A 19,705-nucleotide genomic window follows, 5' to 3' on the forward strand; every position below is an offset into this window, starting at 1 on the left:
ATGCAGGGTGCTGCCGGGTCATGGGGAAGCTGCGGGGCGGGATGGTCGAGGAGCTCCTGGGGGTGAGGGGGTGTGGCTCCAGCCAGCAGCCACGGGCGAGCCGCGGGAGGTTCCTGAGCAAGGGGGCCACTCGGTCTCGAGGCCCCAGCCCCGCGCCCCCTGCTGGACGCCACGGTTCGCTCTGTCTCTGCGAACTTCACTCTGAGCCGCGGCCTCTCTCGTGCTCAGGGCAGGAGCCCCGTAGCGCCACACCCCTTCTAGGGCTGCGCGAAGCTGCCAAGTGGCGTGGCCTTGGGTGGGCCGACCTGGGGCTCGCTCAGCAGCTTCGCGAGACAAGAAGGAGGTGCTCATCGTCCCGCCACTGCCGAAGCACAGCGCGGACACGCTGCGGAGGGAATGAGAACGCGGGGGAACGGGGCAGAAAGACCCAAGGACATAATTGGCATCATCCACACTGAACGATCGGCTAGTGGGCTGACCGGAGAACCCACCCCACCCTGCAGCTCGCTGGGGAGGGGGAGGGCCTGCCGCCTCGCTCACTGGGATCGGTGGGCGGGGTTTCTAAGTGCCCAATGCTAGAAGGTCCTCCGCAGACCCCGCCCTCAGGCCCCGCCTAGCTGTCCAGTGAGGAGGGAGAATGGCGCCCGCCCCCGCCCGTGCCACCCCAGCCCGAGAGTGAGTGCGAGGCCACTGCGGTCCAGGTGGACACGGCGATGCTGGTCAGCGAGGGCTCCCCCAGAACCTCCACACCCGCCGAGGCAGGTGTCTGGGTGGAGAGGGGCGCGGTCACCGCGGGGCTGCCCAGAAGAAATGCTCCCGGTGACCCGGCATGCACCTCTGGGCCCGAGCCGGCGGGGCCCCCGCCACCGTTGCTGATGGTCCACAGGCACGGGTAGGGGCTGCGGAGACAGAGAAAGGGGGAGGCGGGCGTGGGTGGCATTCCAGGGAGCAGTCGCCCCTGACGAGCACACGGCGTTCAGAGGGCCGCGGGCCTAGGAGGGGTGTCCTGGCCACCACCTGATTTCCAGCTCGGGCGCCGACAGACCCTGTTTCTGCAGAGAGGCCAAGGGCGCGGCCAGATGTAGCTGGGTAAGCCTACGGTCAGCGCCCCCAAAACCTGAGCTTTGAGGCTGCTGGCCCTGCCGCTGGCAAGCTGCTTGCTTGTGACCAGAGCATCCTCACGTCTCCGCGCCTCGCTCCTCGGGCCTGTGCGGAGGGCCGGCGGTGTGAAAGGGGCATTTGGACGGTCTGACCTGTGAGCGAGACGCCTCACTGGCCAGGAGAGGCCGTGCAGCGTCGTCACCGGACACGCTGGGGCCGGAGAGCCTGGGACAGAACCCCACCTCTCCCACCATCAGCTCTGTGACCCTGCCAAAGCACTGAACATCTCTGAGCCTCCGTGTCCCCATCTCCCAGACTGGGGTGATGATTACGCGTACACGTCCGGATACGGCTGTGAGGGCTGGACAAGATGCGAAGGCGGGGCCCAGCCCACGGCGCTCAGGGCAGGGTCACCATCAGCGAGTTCTCCCACCGGCCCGAGGCCGGCTCTGGCCCCCGGCAGGAAGGCCGGCGGCTGCACCACTTTCGGGACCTCTCTCGTCAACAGGCCTGGCTGCTCCGAGCCCCCCAGAGAGTGTTTGAGAGACAGCTGCCGGGGTCCCCCCCGCCGGACTCTGACTTGCCCAGCTGGGCACCGGCCTGGGTACCAGGGTTTTCCAAAGCGCTCCGGCCGGCCGTCAGGCGGGGCCAGTTGTGCACCTTGACACAGAGTCAGGAGGAAAGGACAGCCGCTGGAGCCCACGGCAGGGCCTCCAGGGCTCGGAGCCTCTCGCTCTGACTTGAGAACAGACTCGCTACCTGGTGACGGTTCTGACAGCGTTTCGGTGCATTTTCTCCCGGTCTGTCTCACTGGGGCCCCACGGAGCCGCTCATCTTATCTAGCACAGGCAGGGCAGGGCGGCTGAAGCTCCGGGGGGCTCAGAAAGTTGCCCGAGGTCACCAGGTCAATCCAGGGAGAACCGGCGTTCACACCCACGTCCGTCTGACCTCGGGCCCCCATCCCTCGCCCCCCACACCGGGTTCCAGAGGTCAGAACCGACGCAGGTCTCCAGTAGGAGAGTTCCGTAATGCGCCCCCATGCTGCACTGCGCCCTAATACCTGCATCGTGAGCCAGACACACCCCCTGTCAGGGGGGCAGCATATACAATACGGACAGTGAAAAGTCCTGAGTTCTGGGTGTGAATTTACACCTTCCCCCTTCGGTTCCCCTGTACTCACCATCACCTGCTAGCACCACCATTCACAGTGTTTCTGCCTGGTCTGAGACAAATGATCCCAGGCCACTTCAGAGTAAAATACCAAAGGTCCCCAAAACCTGGCACGGGGCCGAGCAGCTGACCCCCCACCTCCCCTCCTGCCAGAACGAAAGTGCATCCTGTTCGCCCTCAGGGCCCGGAGGCTTAGGGGTCAGGACAGAGGCGCCCACGGCAGCTGGGGAGAAGGATGCCCGTGTGTCCCCGGTGCTGACATACACTGCCCCCCCCTTGCCAGAACCGATGGGCGGGTCTCGGGCGCTGGTCTTACCTGGGCCCTGGGTTCATGGGGCCGCTGGTGTGGGGCACGGACAGGATGCTGGCGTGCGGCGTGGGGGGTATGGAAGTCCAGCTGTCGGCTCCGGAGAAAACTTGCAGATTGTTGCCGGGGCTCTCTACCAGATTCACTTTGGAGAGATAACAACGGTTCAGTGGACGGAGCATGCAGACCTTACAAAGACGGTGACGGGTGACATCATCCTGGGGCCACACACAGCTGTGGCTGCGCTACAGGGGCCAATGAGCAGTCGCCTCTCGCACACGCCCCGTCCAGACTGGACCTGCAACCCAGGCATGTGCCCTGACCGGGAATCGAACTGGGGACCATCAGAGCCATCACGCCCATGAGAACCAGGAAACTTGGTATCTTTTGAAAAAGTTACAGAAACACCAGCAAGGTAGTAACTGCACAGTTGACCATGAGTATGTAAAACAAAACATTACACTGATAACGTACAACAGAACTCTACCTAGGTTAGGAGAAAAGGGCTCGTCTCCAGTTTATCCATCTCTCTCCTCCCCAGCCCGCCCCCAAGGGTGTCACCGGGGGCAGAGCCACACACCTGAGGCAGCGTGGTTTCTGTGCACGTACGCAGAAGGGTAGGGGGTCTGCCGGTGTCCCCGGAGGCCAGGGTGGCGCTCACAGCCTCGGTGGGTGTGGGGCGCGGACAGAGGCAAAGGGGCCGCGTACTGGTAACTGGCATTTCCCGCGGGGCACGCTCCGTCCGGGTTGGAGAAGATCCAGCCTCCCCCTGGAACCGACAAGGGGGAGACACAGAGCCTGACACCCAAAATCGGGGTCCAGGCCACTTGGCATGGCCAAGATCTATGCAAACGACACTGCGTGTCGGCCCTGTGGACAGAGAGACCACCCCCCGGCCACGCCCCTTCCGCTGGTCTCTCTGGAGATGGATGACTGACAGGTCCTACCCAAGTCTGCAACCGGGAACCACAGCCACGTAACAGACTGCTTGAACGTGTAAGTGAAAGGAAACTCGAAGCTTCAGTTGCTTCTGACTTCACTGAATTAAGAGCCTGCCTGAGGAGGAGGAGGAGGCGTCAGCCGTGTGCGCCGCTCACTGACCTACGGCTGCTGTGCGGTGCGGCCCCACACACGGGAGGGGTGAAGGCTGCTGTGTTTCCGCTCCGTGGGGCGGCCCTCCCGGCCCCCGTCACCCCCACGGAGAGGACCCCTGAGCTGAAAGGGAGCTGGCTGGCGCGCCTTCCCTGCAAGGATCCGGCAAGGTACTTTGGAAGGCTGCAGAGTGTTTCATAGAAACTCACTCGTGAAAGTCGCCTCAGTCGAGGCAGACAATGCATCTGACAACATTTACCATGCTTTCGTGACTTAGAAACACACACACAACAGACTAGGAGTAAGAGGAAACTGCCCCTCTGGGAGCTCTTGCAAGTGCAGAGACCTGCCTGGAGCAGAGGAAATAACCCGCCGGGTGTGGATGGAGGATTGGGGTGGGCAGGGAGCAGTCCCACAGGGGAGGGGTCGGATGAGGTGGGAGATGGCCCGGGGCCTCCTGCCTCACGCCCCCCCTCCCCCCACACCGCCCCAACTCACAGCGGGAGCAGGCCGAGTGCTGGCTCTCGGAGACAGCTTCCGGAACGTCCTTCAGGTGGTTCCTGAAAGAGGAGCAAACGCACCATCCAGCTCACCACACCGGTCTCAGCCCCAAAGTCTCTCTGGAGAGCAGCGCCGTCCTTGAAGACCAAACACCCTTTTTTGCTCGAAGCGACTACCTTGCCCCCGCCCCCCTTCCTCCGGGGCACTTTACGGACTCGGACAACTACTCTCTGAACTGCAATCGTGGGGTTCTCGGAGTCGCCGCGTTTGTGACTGTCCCCACTCCGTTACCTGACCGACCTCTGGCCGTCGCTCCCGCCTGACAAAATCCACACGCTAGCGACAGCCGCGGTTTGCAGGGGACTTCAAGGCACAACCGCACCTGCGCTAGGCCAGACCCGCCAACCAGCCTGCGAGGGAAATGTTACTCCACCCACTTTGCAGATTTAAGAAGTGGATCTCAGAGGTACACACGTCGGCCAGACCAGGCGGCCAGGAAATGGCAAAGCTTGGACTCCAGGTCAGAGCCTCGGACTCCAAGTCCTGAATGCTCCTGACTGCACCACGTTACTGCCACTCGCACCTGGGTTCTGTCATCTCACCCATCAGATTTTCTGTAGGCCCTTACTTATCTGAAAAAGTGATAAGTGTGTCTTTTACATCCTTGAGGTTAAGTCAAATATTGCCAGGACAGATCCATGGGGCATTGTTATAAATGGTTGTCCCTGAACCTCGAGCCTTGAAGACGAAAGGGGAAGTTAGACAGTTATAGGAGGTGTCGTAAACAGCCCGGAACTCAGGCAGTAAGATCAGTGGTGATCACATCTGCACCCCACGCCTTGTTGACAGAAGTCAATGAAAAGCTCCCTTATTTTTTCATTTTTTCCTCGAACGGAAAGATGCCGAGGCTGAAGTCACTGGCCCAAAGTGGTAGAATTATCACGCACATCCCAGAGTCCCTAATTCCTCTCGGAGCTGGAAGAGATGAACCTCGTACCTTTATGAATTCCTCACCTTTCGTAGGCAAAATGTAGTTTGTTTTCTTTTTTTTTTTTTTTTTAGTACAACTTATTGAAACCATGAGACATAAGTGGGGAGTGGCAGAGTGAACTAGTTAAAATCTAAACACTTCATCGTTGTTGAGTGCAGTCATGGTGCTTTCAAGGATCCACAGCAAAACAGCTGACCAGGCATCAGCAGCCAGAGATTCCTCTCCCGGGCCTCTTCCATGAGGAACGGATGGTCACGCATGTGCTGGGTCTTACTGACCTTGTTAAACATCGACTTAAATACTAAAAGCCTCTTTCTCTCAAAGGTCAAGCAAGTGCTCCCAGCCCAGCCTGTCCTGGCCGGCCGGCCAGCCACACAGCTCTCATCTGCGGTGGTCAGTGCGCAAGATTCGACGGCAGCGTCTCAACTCACCTTTCCTTGGCGTCCAGGAAGGCCTTGGCAAAGGGGTTGTACTTGATTTTGAGAGCCGTTATCTGCATGCACGAAGACAAGAGGAGTCAGTGCGAGCGGGACACGCGCGAGCAGACAGAACCCGCTGTCCTCTCCCGGGGCGTTGCGCAAAGTCCGAGTCACCCCCTCCCTCTCGCTCTGTCTCCCCCGGCACCCTGCTCTGCTCGCTTCTGCACGGAGCCACTCTGGCGCCGCCTCTGGCAAAGGACCTTTTACTGCGGCCTGTGGCGAACGTGCAGACGAGGCGAGAGTGAGCAGCGGCAGGACAAAGCCTGGGGGAGGACAAAGCCTCCTGCTCGAACCCTAGCTGCCTTTCTCTGACCAATTCATTCGCTGCTTTCAACAATTCCGGAATGCCTACCCCACGCCAGCGGCGCTTCTGGTCGCTGGTGACACAGGGGGAGGCGGGGCAGGGAGACCCGCCTCCCCGAGACAGCCGGCTGGCGTCACCTCCCACATCCTTAACTCATCCCGGGGCCCTGGTGGCTCTCACTCCCACCGTCACTCTGTCGTCCCCCACCCCACCTTAGCCTGCTCCGTTTTTCTTCAGGGCCACCTAACACGTATACATCATGAGTCAGACATGGGACACATGCGACACATTATATTTGGTCTTCGTCTCTCCTCACGGTGCCTGGAAACAGACCACACATCTGTTTTACTCGCTGCTGCATCCCTAGCACACGGGGAGACCCCCAGCTCCGCGCAGGCCGTGGGCGCAGACTTGCGTGGGATCTCTCACAACGCTCCACCTGCCTAGTGCCGCCAGCACTTCCTGTGCCCGCGGGCCTCCGGCACACGGACAAGGGGGAGCAGCCAGCTGAGTGCACCTGACCCCCGGGGAGCCTACCCGGCAGCCCAGGTCGCAGCCCAGGTCGGTGGTGGCAAGGAAAGCACCCCGCCCCCCCCACCCAGCTCTCCCGGGCCGCACGCATGCGCGCGCGCGCGCGTACCCCCTCACCTCCTCGTTCTGATAGGCTGTCACCGCGATGAACTGCGTTTCCGGGAAGGAGCAGTTCATGACCATGCGGTGGGCGCCGCCCACGCGCACGATGTGCACCTGGGGCTCGTACTTGTGCAGCGAGTTCAGCATTATCTGTGGAGAAGCGAGAGGAGGAGGAAGACAGGACAGGCGAAGCCCCGGCTCTCCCGGGGGTGACGGGCTGCTCCCTGCGGTCGCCCCGGCCCCGCACCCCCCAGCCAGGGCCGCCCACTGGGAATCCTCAGCCCCTGAGGCGGCGCCACGCCTGCCTGCGACATGAAGGGGGGATTTTCCCAGAAGCTTGCAGGACCATCATGTTGGTGCTTATGGCGGGGGTGGGGGGGCAGGTATGCCAGGGCGCTCTTCTAAAGAATATTCAGTTTTCTGCTGAAACCCCGACTCCCCTCCTTTCCTGTCCCTATTTTCAGCAGAACCCTGCGATTTTGACCGATTAAAACACAGGGGTTCCCTTCACTGGCCGGAGGACTCCGGCAACCGAACCCCGGACCAGGGCTCCTACCCAAAGAGAAGCGCCCCCTGACCCCACTGGTGACGGAAAACCCACCCCATGCCTCCAGATCGGGTGAGAGTCTCCTGTGGTGAAATCTGGGAGGCAACACAGTTTACTTTTCAATTTCCTGCTTTCATAAAGATCTAGAACCTTCCAAAAATGGCAACGACTTGGGTGGGTTACCTTCCCCTCCGGGCTGAGACCTGGGGAGGGCGAACAGGCTGGCCGGGGGAAATGTGGGGAGAACAGACCTTTCCCTGCAGTCCCCCCAAACTCTACAGGTTATAAAGCGAAGAACAACCCTACACCGTACACGAGCCTCCGTCATCCTACCGGAGAAAACAAGAGCGAGCAAAAGCCCCCAAATCTTGTCCGCTCTAATTGAAGACCTTAAGTAAACCCTTCCTAATTTGAGGTTTGTTTGTCCCTGTGTTCTGCAAACCCCAAGCTGATTCCATATTCTATTGATAATTATCCTGATGCCCAAGTGGAGGTAGCAATTATTTCATTAGGAGCAGCTTTCCATGAAGGCCTTTGTCCACTGCCAGCACGCCACTCTCGCCAAAAAAGAGGGAGAGGGAATAACAAAACCTCCCACCCGCCCCTCCCTGCCTGGCTGGAAGAACCGTGAAAGGGCCCGTGATTTTAAGTAAGCTCTCTCCCCGCATCAGGGAGTCCATTAAAAACTGAAAGCACCAATTAAGAGCTGTTTATTCCTGTTTACATTTGGACTCAGGGGAATAATTGGCTCCCTGGGGAGAAGAGGCCCCTGAGGACCCCTCTAATTGACTAAATGCACACTCGTTTTTCTTGGTTGGTGTTGGGGGGCGGCCGGCGGCCAGGCCGGCCAAGGATCGTACCTGCCCGCCTCCGTTGAGCTTGTTGGTGAGCTTGACTTTGCTGAAGGAGATGGGTGCCTTCATCCAGTGAGCCCCGAAGTTGGGCGAGTCCGGGTGGATGTAGACGCAGCTGTGGCCGGGGGCCTCGGGCTTGCCCGCGGGCACCCATTCCCCGTTAACGTACTTCCAGCGGTGGCCGTCGGTGGGGACGAAGTCCAGCAGCAGGGAGTACATGGCGCTGGGGTCCAGCCCCGTGACGCTGACCTTCAGGACGGGGAACATCCGTCTGGAAGGGAAGGCAGGGCTGAGCCACAGGAGGGGCGTTCCCGTGTCAGGGACACCGGCCCCCTCGTCTGGCCGTCTGTCCACCCTGAGCTCTGCCGCGGCGGGCCTCGGGAGTGCACAGAACGCCCGTGGGGAGGCCACGGAAAGGGGGGCTGAGCCGGCAGCCCCAATTCCACCAGAGGCTCTGTTCACAGGCGCATTTCATACTGCGGTTTCCCTCTAAACCGCTACATTCCACGTTCAAGTCTGCAAGCCACCGATCTAGCCACCTGACAGAGGAACCTGAAGCTGGAGGTCAGGGGTGGGACTCCCACACCCACACCCACGCCCCAGGGCTGTCCTTCCCAGCCTCACAAGAACACGATCTCGATCTCCGAACAACAGTCAGAGCCCCGAGGGCGGAATCGTGGTTTCGGGGGCAAGTGAGAGAGGGCAGCTCCTGGCTGGACAAAGCCGGGCCAGCGCCCTTCCTGCAGGACCCTCGGGGCCTTCACCGCCCTGCAGAGCCCCACAGACCTGTGAGGGGCAGGCACCGGCCAGTGCACGCTCTGAACTTGAGTGACAGCGAAGCCAACTTCTCGTGCTTCTTGCGGGATGCGCTCCGGCCTGGACTCACGGGTCTTTCCTCCACCCCCAGAACACGCAGCAAGTTTGCTCACCGGAACTCGGCAGAAGCCCCCTCGCCGCCTGGCTGCCAACTCCCCGTGAGTCACTTCTCCGTCACCAACCATCCGCAGCGGCTCCAGCTGGTCCTCTGAGTCCTGGCTTCCAGGCATACCTCCCTCCCACCCGGTGGCCCCGATGCTGTCTGATTGGCCAACGCCGATTTTACATCTGCATCCCCTGACGGAGCAGCTCATCCCCTGGGGTCCAGACGCTTGCTGCCCAAAGGGGTCCCCAAGCCAGCGCATCCGTGTAGCGGAAGCTTGCGGAAACGCAGACCCCCCACAGACCTCGCTCCACACTACTCAGTCCGACCTGCTTTCCCGAACCCCCAGGCGAGCCAGGAACACGAGACCCTCAGGTTGCTGGCCCAGAGCATCCTGGGCTTTAAGACAGTCACAAAGGAGATGTGCAAGGGAGTGGTGCGAGCACTGGCGCTGCTGATGCGCCGGGAGAAGGAACAGGGAGAAGGAATGGACCCACTGCCAGGAGAAGGGGTCCAAGGAGGTGGGGGTGGACACGGGTGAGGGTGTGAGGGTCCCCGAGCACATCCGACTATGCAGCGCTGCCCAGCTTTGAGACGAGGTGGAAAGGGAATTGTCACCTGTGGGTGGAAGAGGAAGGAAATGACGGACAGATGAGAGGGCGGGTCTAGGAAGGACTCGGGCCCTCGAGGCTCCAGGCTCCCGCGTGCCCAGTGCCTGGGCTCCCGGAGCTCACTGGACGCCGACAGAACTTGTCCCCTTGGCTCGCCCACCTCAGTGACCTTTCCTTCCCAACTCCTGTGCGGGCCCCCCTCCCAGCCCCGTCCTGCAGCGGTGGCTGTGCAGCGGGGGCCCGGGTTCTCGCTGCCCTGCCTCGGGGCCACGTCTGAGCTCCTCTCGGCAGAATGCAGAGCCTGGGCACTTCACCCGCCACACCGACCGCGGTCCACGTCTCTGCCCGACACTGAGCCAGCGGTCAGCCGCCAGGACCGGCCACGTGAAGAATGAGTCCGAGTGTCGGTTCTGGTTCCGTCTGCCGGGCCCCCGCCCCCGCCCTTGCTGAACGTAGGGCCCTAAGCGGCCTCTCTGAACCCGCCCGGACTTCATCGCTCACTCGCCCAGACTCGCACGGAGCTGCTCAGCCGTGTAGCCCCGCAGTGGTTCCACGCTGAGCCCGGAGCTCAGACCGACGTCGCGAGAGGTGCGGGTGCCAGAAACGAGTGACGGAAACGTGCCCTCGCACAGAGGAGCCGAGACCAGCGCCTCGAGGTCCGAACAAGCCTGGGCGGTGGAGGCAGGACAAGGCCGGAGTGGCTCGGGCAGAGGGAGGACAACACTCCATTCTCGCCTGTGCCACTGCCACCAGGCTGGAGGGCCCTCCCCCTCCCCCTCTCCCCCTCCCCCCCCATCGTGCCAGGCCTCCCAGCGCATGGAGCAGGGCCTTTCACACAGGGGAAGGTGCAGTGCCGGCTCTGCTTCTCTCATGCCCGCCCCCGTCGGCAGCTCTGCCTGTCATTCCAGGGAAATCGGGACCACGGGGAAAGGTGTCAGCGTCCCTGGCCAGTGGGGAGGTGCAAACGGGAGGTGCAAGTGGTGAGGCGTCACTCTCTGTTCACGGGGATGGACGGCAACAAGTGTGGGGAGGACTCGGGGAGATGGGCGCCCCCACGCACTGCCCGTGGGAGTGGAAGGGGGCCCCCCGCCTCAGAGAACAGCCCGGCAGTCCCTCCACCGGTCAAGTGCAGAAACGCCCCACGACCCAACAGTTCCGTCCCTGGGGGCACATGCAAGAGAAAGGAAACCACGCGTGCACATGAAGACACGCGTGCTCCTAGCGGCATTGGCCAAAAGGGGAACAACATGGATGATGAATGGTTGGACAAAGCGGGGTCTGTTCACACAGAGGAATGTTAGTCGGCAGTAAAAATGCAGCAACACCCTGAACCCTGAAGATTCTGGGCTCCGGGAACAGTCAGTCCCAGAGGACCAGGAACTGCCCCACCCCACCCCCGTTCCCTCCCAGCCTCGTCAGCCTGCAGTGCCCAAGGCGGGCAATTCCTCACAGAGAGAGAGAAAGCAGATGAGGCTGGGAGGGCCGGGGGTGGCAGCTAAGGATGTGGGGCTTCTTCAGGGCTCGGTGAGACGGCTCTACAATTATTTCTGGGACTGCGTGCGCCCTTCTGTGAGTATGCCAGCACCCTTGACTCTTACCCGTTAACTGGGTGAACCGCATGGCGTGTGACGCTGACGAAGCTACTAAGGTAGCAAAGAAGGGGCCGCCATGTCCTGGCTCTGGGAGGGACGCTGGAAATGCGATGGCTTATTGCTTTGTAATTATTTTTTGTCACTGCACAAAGGAACTTCAGGGACACTGTGTCTTTTTTCATCTCCATGATGCAAAGAGGATGAAATGTCAGTCAGTCCTCTGGCCACAAATCTTGTGCTGGGAACTGGAGCTCGCCCCGTGGCAGAGCCACATTGGGCTCCTCCCGCCTCGTGGGGCCAGGACGCGACCTGTGTCCAGCTGCCGGCAGCGCCCACGGCCACCACGCTTGTTTCCAGGGGTGAGCTACCCTTCTCCTTGGGCTGATTTGTCCGCCTCTTCTTCCCATGGTGCAGCTCACCACAGAGACGCCCAAGAGTCTCCGAGGAGCTGAGAAACACGTTGGTCAGTCCCCCGCTTAGGGAGCAGGAGCGGGAGGGGGCGGACAGACAGACAGGGTGGCAGGTGAACAAGTGCTCCCCAAATCTCGCTGGAGGAGCCGCGGGCGGTGGGGCTACCCATGAACTCTGTTGCTCGGGGGTGAGGCTGGGTTTCATTTCATCTCCCCAACGGGGGCCCTCGGAGGCAGCAGGGCGGAAGGAAGCGTGAGGAGGGAGAACCGAGTCTGCAGAGGCACGCGGAGGGGGGCGCTGTGGGCGGCGGAGCAGCAGAGGGGAGCAAAGGCCCCACTCAGGGGGCGTGGCTTGGAAACGCCTTCCTCCGCCCCCCCCCCCCCCCCAAACTGTAATGTCCGTGCAACCGCCATCACTCTGGTGCACGGGAGCATGAGTGTGTGTGTGTGAGTGTGTGTGTGTTAGGGACGGATCGCACAGGTACATGTACTCCTCACAAACCACGACGGCGCACTTCGGGGAGGCAGGTCTGTGGCGCAGGGGCACACGGACACTGATTAGCCCGGTGAGCAGCCTGGGCTTCCTCCGCTCCTGCAGGGGGCCCCCTGGGAACCGGGAGCGAGCCTGGGCTGCCTGCGCCCACCGCCCGTCACCGTGGGCGAATTCCGTCCGGGATCCCCGACTCTCACTTGACGACAGCAGATGGGCGTGCCTGCCCAGGCCACCTGAGTCAGAGTTCGGTCGCAGTCGATTAGCGGGGCGGGAACACACGCGCAGGGCAGCACCTCCCCCCGGGGAGGGGGGGGAGTTGCAGCGAGGAGAACCGGAGGTACAAGGGGTTTCATGCATTTGCCTCTGAAACCTGAAATGCGTCTCTTTTTCCTGCAGCTGAAGGAGAGTCCCGAGCTGGGAGGATGCAGAGGAGACGCCGAGAGCGGACACACCGGAGATGGCTCAAGTGCGCCCCGGGAGGCAGAGCCGCGAGCTCTGGAAGACGGGCGACGAGTGCAAAAGAGGGTGCAGGACGCACATGGGAGAGGGGGGGGTGAAGTAGCACAGAGGGAGGGAGGGAGGGAGGAGTGAAGGGCGTCGGACCCCAGGTCCGGGGGACAGTTCGGGGTTTTCCGGGAAAACCCTCTCTCCTTACCACTTTTCATCCGTGTCAGACGTGAGCCTCCAGTTTATGCGGATAAACGGCTCTCCCCTTGAAAACCAGGCTTTTCCTTCTCTCATCACTCCATCCTGTGCTGTCCCAAAACTCGCCACGACTCAGCCCAATAAGAGCCCCCCTGCCCGGCTACCCAGGAGCGGAGGACCCCACCGGAGGCTTCGAGGAACGTCACACCCTCCACTGCCGACAGGGGGCGCATGTGAGCGAAAGGTCCAGGCTGGGGGCTGCATGCCAGGGAGGTGGTTCTCCACGGGCAAGGGCCACAAGCCCACCCGCCTCGGGCTCGGGAGTTGGTGTGGGAGATGCGGGGGCAGGGCATTTGGAGGGGACGAGGTCCGAGGACGTGGGCACAAAGGACACCCTGAGACGGGAGTTTGAAGAGAAGGGACAAACGGAGACGAAGCAGGCGGGAAAAGAGGGGGCAGAGCCAGACTGGCGTGTCTATGCCAGGGGCGGCAGCAGCAAGGCGGCGCCAACCGTGGGGTCCGGGGAACTGGGAGGCCCCGCCCCTGTGGAGGAAGCCGGTTCCCATCGCCCACACCGACCCCGCAGAGGCTGTGTCCCAGCTCCATCTGAGGAAGGCGCGTGCAGGTCTCCCGGCAGAGTTTGGACCCAGAGAGGGTCAGAGACCCTGAGAGGACCTCAGGAAAGACTCGGATCACGGGAGGGGGAGGAGCAGCAGGACTGCCCCGAGAGGAAGAAAACCGAGCTGAGCGCAGTCGGACTTTTTCCTGCACCAAAGAGTTCACGTCGGATGACCTGGACCACGGGAAGGATTCTCAGTGTCAAACATGGAGGAAAACTTGTGTGGGTAAAAAAGGCAGGAGAAAGTCCGGGCCAACGTGACCCACATTAACAACATTTTAACTGAATTTTATAACAGCGTCAGAACCTTTCCTTTAGTCCTTATTGAAAGAGATGAAATGTATTTTTTACTGGGTGACTGTGCTCACTGTGTGTTTCCAAATGGTCGCTCTGACCGCCAGACAGACAGACAGACAGGGCAAGGTGCCAGCGTGCCCACCACCCTGTGCACTCGGGGAGTGAGCGGAGAGCCCACCCGGGATTGGACATCACGTTTTTACGATCGCACCACTGCTCACGCTTGCCCAGAAAGCAAATCCTACCAGGGATCTGGGGTGACGCCTTCAAATGAAAAACCCATTTCTATCTCTTCCTACCCGAAACAAGGTGTAGCTATGGATCGAGACTTGGAACAGTTATGGACGTTAAAAGAAATACCTGCTGCCCTGGCTGGCGTAGCTCAGTGGACTGAGAGCGAGCTGCGAACCAAAGTGTCACAGGTTCAATTCCCAGTCAGGGCACATGCCTGGGTTGCAGGCCACAGCTCCCAGCAACCGCACATTGATGTTTCTCTCTTTCTCCCTCCCTTCCCTCTCTAGAAATAAATAGATAAAATCTTTAAAAAAAAAAAAAAGAAAGAAATGCCTGATACACAGGAAAGAAGTGGGGACCGCTGAAAGCAGGAACACACGGATACCGAACGAGTCCGCTGTTCCTGGCCCCGGGGGGAGGCAATCACAGCAGACCACGGCGGCACCCTCGTGTCGGCCCGCCCGCCCGCCCCGACAAAGCACTCCAGCACCACGTGACAGCACGCAGGCTCCAGAGTTCTCCTGGATCGGCCGGGCACGGTTCGCTGTGTACCCTGCGCATTTTATTTCCACAGAACGGGACAGTGTGGCCTCAGGAGTGGAGACACTTCGCACAGGGACAAAAGCCTTCCAGAAGTTCAGGGGCCTCGGCTCCTCTCCGCTGGAGAGCGGGGCGCCCCTCTGGGGGTGACCGAGACAGCCCTGCCCGCCCTCACCCGCTGCGTGAGCCGAGGAAGGGGAGTGGACGGCGGCTGGACGCCGGCAGCCTGTGCGGCCAGGCAGGGAGCAGCACAGTCCTCTTGCAAAACAGTCGTGTCTCTTCTCCTAAGCGAAAGCTTCTAAAATTACCTCGACAGCCCCTCAGCGGACGAGATTTAATAGAATCCAAGAAATGCCAACAGACACCAGTTCCGTTAATCCCTCGCCTGTCGAAATGAGAAAAAAGAGACCCCTTCCCCTCTCTCAAGAGGCACATTTTTTCGTTACCTTTGACCACAACAGCTCACGTCTCCCCCCTTCCCTCTCTCTCTCTCTCTCTCACACACACACACACACACACACACACACTCAGCCAGGCACACGCCACACACAGGCCCGGGAAGCAGGGGTAGTGACAGGCAGCGATGAAAATGTGCCTGTTGGCTCGCCATGTCTACCAGTCAGAAACCTCTGGCAAGTTTGTTGCACTCGAGCAGAAACCGCCCGGCTCCCACATAAACTTGGCTTTCGCCTTGTCTGCACCACGCGAGGGCTCAGGTCTGCCCCGGGACACCGTCCACCCACACCTGCCCCCGCTTTCTGACAGGTGAGCGCATCTCCCCGACCCCGTGGGCATGCCCCCTTCAGAGCGGTTCCCCAGACTCTCCCCGCTGCAAATGCACGCCAGACGGGTGGCTTCGCCCTCCACTTCTCCGATGACCTCGGACAAATTAATTACGTTGGCGGGAGCAGCGTGTGAGACGGCTCTCAGGGGTGTGTTTCACCAGACTCCACGGCAACCTCCACACTACCCCGGGGCTCCCACCGCCCGCCCGAGCCCAGGCAGCCCCCGCGGGGCGGCAGACCGAGTCACCTGCCGTTCTTGGTCACGATCATCTCATTGGTGACCTCCTTGAACCTCTGCCAGAGAGGGGCGTCCTCCAGGATGATCTGAAGCTGCTTCTCCGTGGGGTCGCCTTTCTCCCGGCCGGCCTGCAGCTCGCTCTCCACCACGGTGAGCAGGCGGGAGACGGAGCCGTCGCCGGCCTTCTGCGCGCCCGGCTCGCTCATGGCCACGGGACGCTCTCGGACAGAGAACTCGGGCTGAGCGGTGTGCCCTGGGCCCTGCCCGCTGCCACCTCCCGCCGCCTGCCCTCTCCGTCCGCTGTGAGAGGCCAGGGCCTGGGGAGCCGGGGAGAAGACGCCTGGCTCTTGCCTAAGCTCCTAGCATGACACCCCTTAAAGTCTCCAAATTATACACCAACCTGTTAAGCCTCAGTTGGGGGGGGGGCAGTCCAGGGAGGGGAGGGGGGGAGAAAAAGCCCTCTCTTAATTACTCATTGGATCAGGTGGAGGCGAGCCCAGCGCTGCCATTGGCTGCCGAGCACAGAGGAACCGTTTAAGAAGAGTACTCCATCCAAATTACCAGGCTTTTATCTTGTTGTACCTGAAGAGGTCTAATCAGTGTATTGAGGACCATTTTCCCATTAATTAAAATCGTTCCAGGCCCAGACTGCCACAATCAGGCGAATCCCGTGTGTGTACAAACCACGGCATGTGGCACCCACAGGAACGGACACACTCGAGGCCGCCCCGGGCCCGGGGGACGAGGGCACAGGTGGAGGCGGAAGGCACCGCGCCAGGGAGTGTGACCACGGCACCAGGGGGCGAAGGCGGGCTGCATGCGGTGGCTCGGGGTTGGAGGTCAGAGGTCAGAGATCAGGACAAAAGAGCGGAGGACCCCTTGCCCCCAGGCGTCCCCGACAGGTCACCTCTCTCCTGAGGGACCCTACACACACTCGCACCCTGCTCACCTCCCACAGACGGACGCGCTCTGAACCTCGTCCTTCCGCCCCGGGACCCAGAGCCCTGGCCCGCGGGAGGAAGCCCTCCCCCACTCCCTCCCCAGCACCACCTTCATCTCCCCGAGGGAGCAGCGCTCTGCCTCCAGCCGGTGAAAAGAAGCCTCTGGCATTGCCCTGCACAGCAGCTCTGGTCCCGGGTCCAGGGAGGCGCTCCGGCCTTTTCCTCAGAGCAGGGGAGTCAGACTCCTGTTCACCGGGGGCCACATCGGCCTCTCGGTCGCCTTCCGAGGGCCGGAATAGGTTCAGGACTGGATAAGTGCGACTGCTCCTTCGCTGCTAAGGAGCTGGAATTACCTTCGGCCCTTCGAAGGCAGCCGCGAGGCTGATGTGGTCCCCGGTGAACACCAGTTTGACACCTGTGCCTCAGACCGTCCGTGGCACTCGGGGTTGGGGGACCCCACATCCCCGGGGAAGGTGCTAGCGGCAGCGCTCCTTTCTCGCCCCGGACACCCGACACCACCCACCGGCAGGCAGAGCCCACACTTCCTCCTCCACCCTGAGTGGGCCCTAGGGGTGTGGGTTCTTCTTGCTACAGCAGAGAGTTGGGGGTCAAAACCGAAGGAAAATAAAAGCAAAAACAGATGATCAAGTCAGGGTGAGGACGATACACAGAATACATCCAGTGCCTGCTAGGTGCCGAGGCCTGGTGACGCGTCACGCCCCGTGACGGATGGAACGGCGGTGGCCGCACCTCCCAGGGGAGAGAGGTGAACCATGCAGAGGAACAAACCGGGTCACTGAGGCTGCGGGAGAGGGGGAGGAGGGGGAGGGACATGGGTGCCAGGAGGGTGGGGAGGACCGAAGGAGAGGGGGCCGTAGGGAAAGGCTTCTCTGGGGAGGACACAGCTCAGCTAAGACCGTCAAGGAGCCGTCAAGGAGCCGTGCACTCGGCCAGGGAAGGTCTGGGGGAGGGGGCCGGCAGGGGCACCACACTGGAGAAGCGAGGCTGGGCCAGTGAGAAGACACAGTGTGAGGGGACAGCTGGGGGAGGCTGCTTCGGCGGGGGCCTGATCACCTGCCATAAGGACCCGGGCTTTAGTCATCCTGGGACATGGGACATCAGAGAGGGCTACACCGGAAAACGGCATGACTTGCTCTGTGTGTTTAAAAAGCTGGCTGCTGTGGGGACAACAGGCAGTGAAAGGCAAGCGCTGAAGTAGACACAGACGAGGAGGCTGGTGTCACGGTGCAGGCGAAAATGGTGGCATCTCAGCCTGGCGTGGTGGCCGTGGCACAAAGACATGTGATTGGACTCCAGATCTGTCTCAGATGTAGCTACGAGAGAATGACACGAGGGACTTGGCGTGGAGGCAACGGGGAGTTGGAGGGTGGCAGGGCCATCTACTGGGATGGGGAGGCTGCGGGGGGTTTGTTCCGGAAGCAACAAGAAATTGACATACACACCAGGAGATATCTAAGTGGGGATTTCAAAAAGGCTGAGAACCAGGACACAAGTGTGGCTCTGAGCTTCCCAGCAGCCAAGGCAAAAAGGGCAACACAATCTGGCATACATTAGTCTGTGTTCCTACAATAAAAACAAGCCGTTTTCCTGAGAGAAACTGCTCCCGTGAATCTTTATAACAAAAACACCGTGATCCAGTGAACAAGGTTTCCCAGAACAGTCCATAACCACCAGCAGGATGTGGATCCCGGCCTTTAAACAGTTTCACAATCTAGGAGAGCGAAAAAGGCATGTGCCCGGAGAATTCCAATATAGAGACGCGTCAAGTGTTTCGGAGAAAAGAAGGAAACACCATTTCTCTTAGTCATATCCGGAACAGTGTGCTCCCGGAAACCCGGCAAGCTCCCAAGCCTCTTCAGCAGGCGGGCCGGGGAGATGGGCTCCGGGAGAGTGGCACCCAGCGGCTGTGGGGAACCCTCGCAGCAGGCATGGCTCACACCTTGTGACCTTGAGCCCATTCTGTCTAGCCAACAGCTCCCCTTGCCAGGCTGTGTCACCTCTGAGGTCTGTGTCATGTTAGTTTATCTTTTAATTTACTAATTTTTAGAGAGAGAGAAACGTCGATTTGTCATTCCACTTACTGACGCATTCATTGGTTGATTCTTGTGTGTGCCCTGACCAGGGATCGAACCTACAACCTTGGCACATCGGGACGATGCTCTGACCAACGGAGCTACTCAGCCAGGGCAATACAGTAGATATTTTAGATTGAACCATATGGAATTGGTGATGTTCAACCTTTGTTTTCCCTGGGGAAGAAAAAAACAATTTTATAGGTTCAGTGCCTGAGTGTGACACTGTCATGTCACAGAATGACACGCCGATGATTTTGTAATAAAAGAGGGGCGTTATTTGTGCTGGACCCTGTATAATCAATATAATCACGGTATACTGGACTTCAGCTACAAATACAATAGTGAAACTATAAGCACTGATTTTCGGAAAACTTACGGGACTCAGATGATGAGAGACGGGAAGCCTGCACTGTGGGGCAAGTGGCACGCTACATCCCCACCTCTGACGGGAGGAAGGTGGCAAGTCACGCCAAACACTGGAAAACTAACACAGAGCAGCACCCGCGCAGCGTCTGGGAGACTGGAGGGAAACAGCAGGTTCACTGCACGAGGAGAGAACAGAAGAGGCAGACAAGTGTAACAGAGCAACAATAAAGCAACTCACCAGAGAGAGAGAGAGAGAGAGAGAGAGAGAGAGAGAGGGAGAGAGAGAGGGAGAGAGAGGGAGAGGGAGAGAGAGAGGGAGAGAGAGGGAGAGAGAGAGAGAGAGGGAGAGAGAGAGAGAGAGAGAGAGAGAGAGAGGGAGAGAGAGGAGAGAGTCTGCCTCCGGGGAGAGGGAGGGACAGGTGAGTCAGGTGTTTTCCCGTAAGTCTTCAACCGTATGAGTAAAGGGAACACTAATAAGATTTATTAACTTGTAGTCTAATTCTTTAATAACAATCTTTAAAGGTAATCTTCCCGTGTTACCACATAACGTTCTACATGGCTACTTTAATGTTTCTGAATTATTCCCTCTTATGAATGGGTCCTGTTTCACTTACCCGATCTTCTATCTTTTACTCGTATGTTGACCGTTGCTCTGATTTTTGTCACTGTAGCAATTCCGCACAGTAAGCGCGCGGGAATGGCCACGATTGTGTTCCTACACTGCGTCTGTATGAGCAGCGCTAACTGACAAGCACAGCACATGCCAAGCTCTTCAGTGCACTCTCGCACTCGGTCCTCACAACAACGCTATGTATGGGGCAGGAGCTGTGACCGCATCCATGCGCTAGGGGAGAAAGGGGAAGCTCAGAAGGTTGGTGAAGTAACCAGACCATGGGCATCGAGCCACTGAGTAGGAAGGACAGCCACGGAAACCCCTGTC

At 60.0% G+C, this 19,705-nt stretch overlaps 1 protein-coding gene across 1 annotated transcript; it reads right to left on the bottom strand.

The window, feature by feature from the left end:
- Positions 1–341: 341 nt before the first annotated feature.
- Positions 342–15,583, bottom strand: TBX19 (T-box transcription factor 19). The gene is made up of 8 exons (XM_028530851.2): positions 15,372–15,583; positions 7,986–8,250; positions 6,594–6,728; positions 5,594–5,655; positions 4,169–4,230; positions 3,159–3,347; positions 2,588–2,723; positions 342–899 (listed from the first exon to the last, which is right to left on the bottom strand). The coding sequence occupies exons 1-8, from the start codon at positions 15,566–15,568 to the stop codon at positions 614–616; spliced, it is 1,332 nt and encodes a 443-aa protein (XP_028386652.1). The 5' UTR covers positions 15,569–15,583; the 3' UTR covers positions 342–613.
- Between the last annotated feature and the right edge of the window lie 4,122 nt (positions 15,584–19,705).

Source organism: Phyllostomus discolor, chromosome 14 (assembly GCF_004126475.2).
Source record: "Phyllostomus discolor isolate MPI-MPIP mPhyDis1 chromosome 14, mPhyDis1.pri.v3, whole genome shotgun sequence".
Taxonomy (NCBI): Eukaryota; Metazoa; Chordata; class Mammalia; order Chiroptera; family Phyllostomidae; genus Phyllostomus; species Phyllostomus discolor.